The sequence below is a fragment of the Rattus norvegicus genome, chromosome 11 (genome assembly GCF_021556685.1).
Source record: "Rattus norvegicus strain SHRSP/BbbUtx chromosome 11, alternate assembly SHRSP_T2T, whole genome shotgun sequence".
In the NCBI taxonomy this organism is placed as follows: Eukaryota; Metazoa; Chordata; class Mammalia; order Rodentia; family Muridae; genus Rattus; species Rattus norvegicus.
The window spans coordinates 81,880,940-81,892,006 of NC_141544.1; the positions used below are offsets into that span (position 1 = coordinate 81,880,940).

The window sequence follows — 11,067 nt, forward strand, 5'->3', positions numbered from 1 at the left end:
TGTGGTGTGTGTGTTTGTTTGTGTGTGTGGTGTGTGTATGTGTGTGTGTTATGTGTGTTGTGTGTGTTTTGTGTGTGTTGTGTGTGTATGTGTGGTGTGTGTGTGTGGTGTGTGGTATGGGTATGTGGTGTGTATGTGTGTGTGTGTAGTGTGGTGTGTGTGTATGGTGTGTGTAGTGTGGTGTGTGGTGTGTGTGTGTGGTGTGTGTATGTGTATGTGTGTGTGTGTGTGGTATGTGGTGTGGTGTGTGTGTTTGTATGTGTGTGGTATGTGGTATGTGTGTGTGTGGTATGTGGTATGTGTGTGTGTGTGTGGTATGTGTGTGGTGTGTGTAGTGTGTGTAGTGTGTGTGTGTGAGGTATGTATGGTGTGTGTGTGTGTGTGTGAGGTATGTATGGTGTGTGTGTGTGTGAGGTATGTATGGTGTGTGTGTGTGTGTGTGTGTGGTGTTCTCTGTTCTTCTAGAGCACGGCAGCTCACAAGCACGAATAACTCTAGTTCGAAGGGAGCTGAATTCCTCTCCTGGCCTCCCCAGGCACACATAGGATACGCATGCTGCACAAAAGCCAGCAAAACACTCACTCAGGCACATAAAATAAAATAGATAAATCTTAAAATGCTAACAGTAATAAGTGAAGACTTTCAATGTCTTCACTGTCCTTCCTCAGTAGATAGGGATCCTTTGCTATGTCTTTACTGGGTCTGATTTTTGGCACTGATGTTCAAATTATTCGCTTGCGTTTCATTTTATTAAAAATTGTTCAGGTTAGGCTGGAGAGCTGGTCCAGTGGTTAAAAAATTGTTCAGGGCTGGAGAGATGGCTTAGCAGTTAAGAGCACTGACTGCTGTTCTAAAGGTCCTGAGTTCAATTCCCAGCAACCACATGGTGGCTCACAACCATCTGTAATGGGGATCCAATGCCCTCTTCTGGTGTGTCTGAAGACAGCTACTTATATACATAAAGTAAATCTTTAAAAAGATTATTCAATTAATCATGTCTGTGGATTAGGACGGAAGTCCCAAAACCTTCTGAAACGGCCTTAAACACACCTGTTTCTTTGTGCTACATGCTTATGAGGAACAGCGCTCACCGCACGGACGATTACAAACTCCAAGCAGCCGATGATCACTGAGAAACAGCAAAGACGCTGCGTTCTGTGGTCTCAAAGGAGCGGAGTGTGTGTGGCTGGTGCAATGTCTGATACTGCCCGAAAAACAGACCAGAGCACCCATCCCAGTGGAAAATTAACAACTACTGGGTGGTGGCACTTGGGAGGCAGAGTGAGTTCCAGGACAGCTAAAACTACCCAGAGAAACCCTGTATCCAAACAAAAACAAGACCCACAAATGGACAATTTAGAAGTGGAAAAAAATAAAACAGTCAAAATGACGATTTCACTGGCAAGGGGTGTGTAGGTTTGAAGGCCTGGGTGGGGGCTTTGTCCTGGCACTACAGTCTCTGAGCCTGGCTCTCCCTCTCTTACATCATACCCTCTGCTTGTAGAGCAGCACAAAAGGCCTCTGACTGGGAGAGGGAGAAACAGAAGTTAGCCACTGGCAGCACACCAGCCCTTCTTACCACCCCACCCCTTCAGGCTGAGGAATTAATGGTTCCATGACTTTAAAGACCAGAAGAGCTTGCACCCAAGGAGCAAAGATGGGACCCTGGCTCTGTAAGTCATCTATCTGTAAGTCAAGGCCTTTAGTGGGGGAAAGGGACGTGGGGCAACATGACAAGAGATGGGGAGCTGCCCCGAGAGCCTTCTCCCACCAGTTGATTTTAGACATGCACGCCAGATAACATACTAACCTCAGAGAGATGCTGGTTAAAGAGCAGCTGATTTAACACAGTTATGTTTGGCACTGAAAATAAAACAAGGAAAACAAGAACTACCTACAAATGACCAATAGCACAGGCTGTTTATGAGCACACGAGTGTACGCACACACACACACACACACACACACACACACACACACACGAAGATAGAAACAGCAGTTCAATAAACAATGGTTTGTATTCAAGGGTCAGAACTAGAAATAAGCTGAAGAACCTATTTTTCTGTTCTAGAAGCTTCTTAACGAAGGAAATGTTTTATTTGGGGTAAGGAGCCATCTTTTATTTCGGGGGAGTGGGGGTGGGCAGTAATCATCTTACTTTAATCCATCCTTGGTGTCTGGTCGCCGCCCCAACTCCTAGCACAATGCCAAGTGACAGCCGGAGCAGGGAGCTCACTTGGTGGGATTCATTTTTAGTGAGTTTATCAATGAATGCGTGGATAATAACATATTTGCATTTTAAAACTAATAGAGGAAGGAAGTAGAAATGAGAAGTGTTCCAAACGGGAGCGATGCGCTTGAGACAAGAAAAATAGACGCACACACTCTGCTATAGGCTGTGGTTAGACCGAACCTAATTATCAGACTGCCCACTCTGGGAGATCCAGGACCTCCCAGCTCTAACTTTCCCAAAGCTCAGGTTCGCCCCGTTTTGCCTGACAATGCTTTTCTACCTCCTCTAGGGGGCGCACCTCAGCAGTCCTCTGCTACTCCCGCATGAGCTTGGCCAGATTGAAGTTTGAGGTTCTCTGAGGTGAGGGAGGTGTGTAGTGGAGTCAGGAGGCCTGGACCCCCCTGGTGAGGGGATGCTCAGTGCTCCTAGTGGCCACCATAGGCTGTATCCCTTACATAGGATGACCTTATTCTAGGCCATAGAGGAAAGAGGAAGAAAGTTACAGCGGAGGACATGGGGACTGAGGAGGGATGAAATCAAATAGAGAAAATCTCCAGTCTACACCCTTCACAGCACCTAGGATTAAGATCCAGATCTTCTCTCTAGAACTGCAGGGGTGCTTCTGCGTGTCCCCGTGTCCCTGTGTCCCGGCTGGCTGTTCTAACACCCTCATCTCTGAGGATCCGTTCATTCCGAGATTATGGTGTCCAGGTTTCTGTCCCTACACACCTCATTGGAGCTCTCGACTAGGCATAACTCAAGATTCGCGTGCATGGAGATTTCCCCTCATTTGCCATGAGCCGGGAAGAGCTGGGGAGCCCCCACCACCCCGGAGGAAGATCACAGCTAGACAGAACCACTAGGAAGGGAATAGTGCCTGTGTGGGACAGGCAGCCGAAGCTTAGAGGAGCAGTGAGGAAGATGACAGGGAAGGTAGCATTTTTAGAGAACGAAAAGCCCTGCTGGAGGGTGAGGAGGAGGGGCAGACAATGGGTAGGTTGGTAACACTCCACTCGGAAGGGAAAATGTGGACAGAAAGTGCTGGTGTGGGGAGAGAGCTGGGCCTGCCACTCACACTGGACAGAAGGAGAGAGATGAGAGTCCTGGCCAGGAGGTCCACAAGGCTTACAAGGACAGCAAACGGTCTGAGGAAAAGAACAGGCAAAGAACTTAGTCAATGTTTCTGTGGGGATGTGACTAATAGCTGCTTCCTGGGGAGCCAGAGCCACAGTGTGATGCCACTCACCTGCAGACAGTAATCCACCTGGCAGGGAGGAGGAGGAGGAGGAGGGATGCTTGTGTACTGCGGGCACGTGTGTGAAATTACCCTGTGGCCCAGCAACCCTGCGACTAGGCACATACCCCATGGAGTTGAAAGAAGAAGCCTTGAAACTAGTACCCTCGTGCCCACGGCAGCATTGCACTCGCCAGCCACAGAGATATGGCAGAGAAATGTAGCATATACATTCGGGGGGGGGGGGTATAATTCAGCCTTTAAAGGAAGGGAATTCTGACCCAAGCTATTACGTAGGTTTTTGCTTCCTTGGGGCGGAGTGGGGAGGGGCAGGGGGAGGAGTCGTTGAGAAGGGTGGTCTCACTGTGCAGCTCTGGCTGTCCCAGTACTCTCTATGTAGACCAGGCTGGCCTCAAACTCAAGAGTTCGAACTCACCTGCCTCTGCCTTCTGAGTGCTGGGATTAAAAGCATGTGCCAGCCTGCCTGGCTTGTGCTAGCTAGTTTTTTATGACAATTTGACACATCTTAGAGTCATTTGGGAAGAGAGAGCCTCAGTTGAGAAAATGCCCCTATGCAATTGGCTGGTAGGCAAGCCTGTCTGGCCTTCACTTTACTAATGAATGACGTAAGTGGGCCCAGCTCACTGTGAGTGCTGCCTCCCCCGGGCTGCTGATCCTGGGGTGTGTAAAAAAGCAAGCTGGGGGGTTGGGGATTTGGCTCAGTGGTAGAGCGCTTACCTAGGAAGCGCAAGGTCCTGGGTTCGGTCCCCAGCCCCGGGGGAAAAAAAAAAAAAAAAGAGAAAAGCAAGCTGGGCAAGTCAGGAAATAGTGTCTCTCCATGGCTTCTGCATCTTCCCTTCATGGGGACTGGGATTGGAACTGTAAACTGAGTTAACCCTTTCCTCCACAGATCCCTTTTAGTGCTGGTGTTTTATAGTAGCAATAGAAACACTAAGACAGCCTTTAAGGAGACACTAACCCAAGGGAGGATGGATACGCCATGACTCTACTTATAACAACGTGCTTAATGTAGAAAAAAAAATCCTAGGTACAGAAAGCAAATCAGGGGCCACCAGGGCCTGAGGACATTGGGAGCTAATGGTAGAGCTGGAGTTTTGCATTGAACTGAACAAATTCAAGTGATAACAATGGTAAATCCTTACCCACATGTCCCTAATCTCGGCCCTTGGGAGGCTGATGCAGGAGAATAGAGTCATCAGGGATACACATAGGACATTTAAACAACTCTCCCTGCCTCAGCAACCTGAGTCAGTGGGGCTGCAGGCTTTATTTATTTATTATCTATGAGTAAGTACACTGTAGCTATTCTCAGACACACCAGAAGAGGACACCAGATCCCATTACAGACGGTTGTGAGCCACCATGTGGCTGCTGGGATTTGAACTCATGACCTCTGAGGGAGCAGTCAGTGCTCTCAACCATTGAGCCAACTCTCCAGCCTGGGTTTAGATTCTTAAATGGTTTGCAGGAAATGACTTCAACTTAGCCCTCCTCCGCTCTCAAATTTAACTCAAATGTGTAGTGTCTCAATTTACCGATAGGTGGCGCTGTTGACACAAAAGTGCAAGTGCTCGGGTTCTGAAGGTCGGCTTCAAGTATCATTCAAGTAATCCTTGATGTATCCAAATATAAGGCCCTGGGAGCAAAGGCACTACCTAATACTACCACTACTTACGAAAGCAGGCAGACCTGCTTCAGAGACGTTTTAGAAGCGGAATACATTTAAGGAAAGACCTCACCATTTGAGCCTGCGGCAGCTAGCAACCCCCGGACAGCTTTTGAGAACTGCTGTATCCAGGAGCCAGAGGAGCCTTTCTCCAAGCTCAAAGTTCCGCAAAAGCTAAACTGTTTCAGATTAAAAACACCCTTTGCGGGGTTGGGGATTTAGCTCAGCGGTAGAGCGCTTGACTAGCGAGTGCAAGGCCCTGGGTTTGGTCCCCAGCTCCGAAAAAAAGAAAAAAAAACAAAAAACAAACAAACAAAAAACACCCTTTGCGGGGTTGGGGATTTAGCTCAGTGGTAGAGCGCTTGCCTAGCAAGCGCAAGGCCCTGAGTTCTGTCCCCAGCTCCGGAAAAAAAGAAAAGAAAAACAAAAACAAAAACACCCTTTGCCTCCAAAGTGCAAGGGAGCCCGTGCTAGATTTTTGTTAACTCTGGCCACACTGGCTACTGTTAAGTGGATCGATCCAGCCTAAGGAGAGCTTCCTCCACCTCCATCTACAGAACGAAAGGAACCCAGCATTCAGAATGCAGGCCTGTTAGTCACCAGGACATGAGAACCATTCTTCGACCTCCCAAACAGTAAGAGAATGGGCTCTGGAGCAAGCCAGTCCCACTAGCAGCTAACCACTGAAACACTGCCACCCCTGTCACTTTCCTGGCATTTTTCTTATCTAGCAAGGCAGCAGAATCCTTCTGGGGAGCCACCGCCCTGGGTACACAGTGACACAGAGCATTTGCCATTTTGCCATGATGGTGATGTCACTCTTTCCTAGGGGCACAGACTGTCTCTTCAGCTTGTGTTCTGTCAACAGGGCTGACAGATTGCCCAACAAATCCTGAGTTTATTCCCAGCTTGGTAAACCCGAATCAGCTTCTGCTATGCACAGTGACATCGCAAGAGCTGGCAGGTTGAGCCAGCAAAAACCAGCAGGAAGGCCTGGAGTCTAGGAAACACAAGCAAGAACAGTGCACTGCTTTCCTGATTCCAACACACACACACACACACACACACACACACACACACACACCACACAACAGACACACACACACACACACCCCACAGACACACACACACACACCACACACCACACACCACACACAAACACACCCCACAGACACACACACCCCACAGACACGCACCACAGACACACACACACACACACACACACACACACACACACAGAGTCCTACCCCTGCAAAAGCCTTCTGAAATACATTCTCTGCAACAGATTCTTACATGTTGGCCGCTCACACAGCATTGGGGTTTTTTTGTTTGTTTGTTTGTTTGTTTTAAGTCTTATTTTTTTTTTCTTTTCTATTTTTCGGAGCTGGGGACCGAACCCAGGGCCTTGCGCTTGCTAGGCAAGCGCTCTACCACTGAGCTAAATCCCCAACCCCTTTTTAAGTCTTCTTAAATGGAGTTAAAAATTGATCTGTAAGATATCTCTGAGTGTAACAAAAACCAAAACCAAACAACAACAAAATCATTCTGTTGCCAAAAGCTGGGTGAGGTGGGTGGGGCTTGCTCGTGTGTTAAGGCCGAATGAGAGCAGGGCAGAGACTGGGGCAGAGGGCCTGGTGTTTGATGTTAAGCTACTGATGTGAAGGAACTGGTAGCTTCGTAGTGGGTGGCCTGTGCACTAGACGTCATGTTCTCTCAGCCTTACTGAGCTCTAGTGCCCACAGCTATCCTCTCCGATAAAGCCTCTCTTCCCTTCCAGAGAATCAGAAGGCTAGACGGCGCTGGTTCCATTATCTTATGTGTCTGGAGGTTTTACCCGCAACCTTCGTCCGTGTGCCATGTGTCTCCCTCATGCCCACAGAGGCCAGAAGAGAATCAGATGCCCTAGAACTGGAGTTACAGATGGTAGAGTTGTCACGCGGTCGCTTAGAACTGAACCCCGGTCCTCTGGACGAGCAGCTAGCGCTCTTTTTGAAATGCTGCCATCTTTCAAGCCCTCTCCTTCTTTTAAAGATTTTGTTTACTTATTAAGAGTCTCACTAGGGGGGCTGGGGATTTAGCTCAGTGGTAGAGCGCTTGCCTAGGAAGCGCAAGGCCCTGGGTTCGGTCCCCAGCTCCGAAAAAAAGAACCAAAAAAATAAATAAATAAATAAATAAATAAAATAAAATAAAAAATAAAAAAAAAAAGAGTCTCACTAGGTACCCTGGACCGACCTGGACCTTAAGCTGTAGCCTGGGCTGGGCTCAAACTCACCTGCCTCTGCCTCCAGATCACTGAGAGGTGCGTGCCACCAGGCCCACTTATCCTTTTAGATTACGCCTGTCTGTGTGTGGGCGGACACAGGAGTGCAGTGCCTGGGGAGGCCAGAAGTGTCTCAGAACCACTGGAGCTGGAGTCACAAGCGGTTGTGTGTGGCACGGGGAGCCTAACTCAGATCCTCAGCAAGACCAGCATAAATTCTTGACTCACTGCACGGGCTCTCCGGTTCGGGTTAAACGGCTTTTTTTTTTTTTTTTTTTTTTTTTTTTTTTTTTTTTTTTGAGATGAAGAACATCTGAGGGGGAAAAAAAGACTCCAGGCCTAACAGAGCTTATTTTTTCCCCATTTATGATATGACAACCATTTAGAGTTTAAAAAATGGATTTTTTTTTTTTTTAAGAAACAAGTCTCCTCCATTCCAAGGTAAGGGATCTAGAAAATGAACTGAACTTTAGATTCTAGGCATCTGAACTAGAATATATCTTTTCATAATTCTTTATGGCATCATAAAGCAATTAATAATTAGGATTTGCATGGCAAAAGGACCACACACATTGCATAGTGTGACATGGGCTTCCTAAGATCCAAGGTCTGAGGCAGCTTTCTCATTTATGGGAAGGTACCTACACTCCCTCCCCTAACACACACACACACACACACACACACACACACACACACGCACTCACGCACACATACACACACACCATCATATACAGACACACTCATGCATACACACACCACACATGTACACTGTATACACAGACAATCACACACAGGCACACTCACACATTCTCTCTCTCTCTCTCTCTCTCTCTCTCTCTCTCTCTCTCTCTCCCCCTCCTGTGCACAGGCACTGCCCACTTGCCACCATTTCCTCTCTTCAGAGGGCGAAGAGCAGTCAGTCAGCCTGGGAAGACATCCGCCCGAAGTGTGCAGCTGCTGTTTCAGGACTGTGCAGGACCATGCCAACTGGGCACAGGCCACCAGAACCTTTAACTGCAGCTTGGTTGGCTCTGAAGGCTCCATCCCTCAGAGCTTCTGTGCTTCTAGCCCACTGGAGCACCTGAGTGACCCAGCACGCCCTGGGTGTTTCTGCGGGGTTGTTTTTAAATAGTGTCTAGTCATGTAAGCAGTCCTTGAATTCGGCCTTCACTGGCGGCACCACGCCTCCCTCCAACAGCTTTAAGGATCCCAGCTGTCTACGTTCTGTGATTTATCTCTCTTTCTAAAGTTTATATCATCAGTGGGATTCAAAAGGGCTTCCTGGATCTAGTAGCTTCCTAAAACTCGGCAAGAAACTAATTAATAATCTTACATTTTAAAAGAACCAAGGGGGCTGGGGATTTAGCTCAGTGGTAGAGTGCTTACCTAGCAAGCGCAAGGCCCTGGGTTCGGTCTCCAGCTCCAAAAAAAAAGAAAAGAAAAAATAAATAAAAAGAACCAAGGATATTAATAAGTAATTCATACAGAAAGGGAACATGAGTGACTTGACTGGTTTTCTGGGTGTGTGTGTGTGTGTGTGTGTGTGTGTGTGTGTGTGTGTGTGTGTGTCTAGGCACATGTGAAGTCAGAGGACAATTTTGGGAGTCAGTCCTCTCCTTCCACTGTGGATTCCAGGACTTGAACTCAGGTTATCAGGCCTGCACAGTAAACGCTGTAACTACTGAGTCATCTAACTGGCCCCTTTTGTTTGTCTTTCAGACAGGCTGTCATGATGAAGCCCAGCCCAGGCTGATGTGGAACCTCCTGCCTCCGCTCCCTGAGTGCTGAGATTAGACAGGCATGGGCACCTCTGCCTTTAGCCTGCTTCTTATTCACTTACTTTACACTGGTGCCGAGGGTTCGAATCCAGGTTCCATGCTTGTGCAGAGGGCACTGCTACCACTGCAATGTCTCATCCAGCTCAAATTACTTTTAAAAAAAAATACGATTATGCGTATGGATATTTTGCTTGCACATATGTATGGGCACTGCATGTGTGTGGCGGTCACAGAAGTCAGGTGTCAGAACAAATGGAATTACAGATGATCGTGAGCTGCTACGTAGGTGTCAAGAGCAGTAAACAGTTTCAACCACTGAGCCCCACAACTTTCCCTTTGGCAGTCTACGTACTCACGAGAGACATGCAAACAAAAAACTCCCACCATGAGTTGCCAGCAGGAAAGTCTGGGAGGGGCCAGGGCACTGCTTACCACATGCTGACCAACTCTCACAGTCTCCATTATGGTCCCAGAGCTCAATACCCACAATGCCTCACCAGTCTTGCCAGGGAGAACAGCCACACCCAGATTACTGCCACAGTGGCTGTAACTGCTAAGGACGGCAAAGAGCCAAACCAAAATTCTATGAAAGTTTCCAAAAATGCTTGTTTTTTTTTTTTTTTTAAAAGGGGACACACAGGAACAAAGGCAGAGAGGATGAGGGGAGGGGGCAGGCAGCTGAGGTGGATGCCATGCTGTGTACTCTCCTGTACCTTCTGAATTCACAACCATGTAAATACATTATTCAGAGAAACAAAATACAAATGACTGTAGCTACTGAAGTCTTGGGTGAGATCTGCTTCTGGTCTAGCTCCAACTGACTGAGCTACTAGGCTGTCTCCTGAAGTGTGTCCTACTCTACAGAAGCTGGCAGAGACTGTGACAGTCCCAGACCAGATGAAGCAAGTTGAGCCAGCTCTGTAAGGGTACAGGCATAGGCTGTCCCGGTCTGCACTTCCTTACTCTGCATATAGGTGGTGACAGACGGTTGCTCTCTCTGAGCGGTGGTACCCTGAGAGTGGAGGGCACAGCCAAGGATCAGGCAGGCACAGGAAGTGACGTAAAATAGAAACAGACTTTATTTCTCTGGAAGAAGCAGATATCCATGGCTGGGACAGCAGCTTTGGCAACAGAGGCGATGGGAACACATCAAATGGACACAGGGGAGGAACAGGCATCAAACAGGACAAGTACTGGTGCCGCTGGGGTCTCCCTCCACACCCGGGGCCTGGGGCCCTGGTCCCTGCCAGAGAAGATCCTGGCGCCTCTTCTGTTTCTGAGCCACTTCAGGCTGTTTACAGCTACAAGATCTAAGACCAGCCAAGCCCGAGTTCACAGTGAAGCCACAGGTCACATTCTGTCCAACACTCCACATTCCTACAGGGGTTCCCTGGAAAGGGGCCTGGTCCTGAGGAGGGCCTGTTGGGTGCTGGCCCACCCTTCTGTGTGGCCAACACATCCTTCTTGTCCAAGTCAAGCCTGGCTTCCTCTCAGTCTAATCCCCCAGGGAAAGCCTGGGGCACACTCTAGCCACCAGCCCAGCCTTGGTCTGGGGCCAAAGGCAGGTCACACACAGGGCCTGCCAGGCAGCTTCCTGTCTTGCCTTCACAAGGCTTGGAACTTCCCACCTCTTGGTTGGGGCACTGAGGGCTGAACCAAGGTGTGCAGAACAGCGCTGGGAGGGTGAGCGAGGTGGGCAAGGTGAGGCTCCCAGCCTCCTGCTGCCTGGGTCTCACTGTCCACTGGGAGCCGCAGGCAGTTGTGGGTCCTCCAGGCCTGAGGCAGGGCATCTCCCCACCCTTGTCCCACAGACAGGTTCAAGAGGTTCTCTTAGGGCAGACCATTGCTCTCCAGTCAACCATCAGCGTCTGAAAGA

At 48.7% G+C, this 11,067-nt stretch overlaps 1 protein-coding gene and 1 long non-coding RNA gene across 52 annotated transcripts in view; one reads left to right on the plus strand and one right to left on the minus strand.

The window, feature by feature from the left end:
• The first annotated feature begins 1,529 nt into the window (after window positions 1-1,529).
• LOC120095667 (uncharacterized) lies at window positions 1,530-9,973 on the plus strand. 2 transcript variants are annotated; one of them, XR_015633519.1, is made up of 2 exons: window positions 1,530-1,673; window positions 9,133-9,973. It is a non-coding gene; the product is annotated as an uncharacterized LOC120095667 (long non-coding RNA). The 2 variants fall into 2 exon arrangements; XR_015633518.1 differs by having other exon boundaries at window positions 1,580-1,673; window positions 8,282-9,973.
• Window positions 9,974-10,247: 274 nt separating this feature from the next.
• Tnk2 (tyrosine kinase, non-receptor, 2) overlaps window positions 10,248-11,067 on the minus strand; it is a 39,273-nt gene continuing 38,453 nt past the window's right edge. For all 50 annotated transcript variants that reach the window (XM_087576157.1, XM_087576158.1, XM_087576149.1 and 47 more), the window contains 1 exon segment: window positions 10,248-11,059. In XM_087576157.1, coding sequence (XP_087432283.1) covers window positions 11,053-11,059 — 7 coding nt within the window. In that variant the 3' untranslated portion in view covers window positions 10,248-11,052.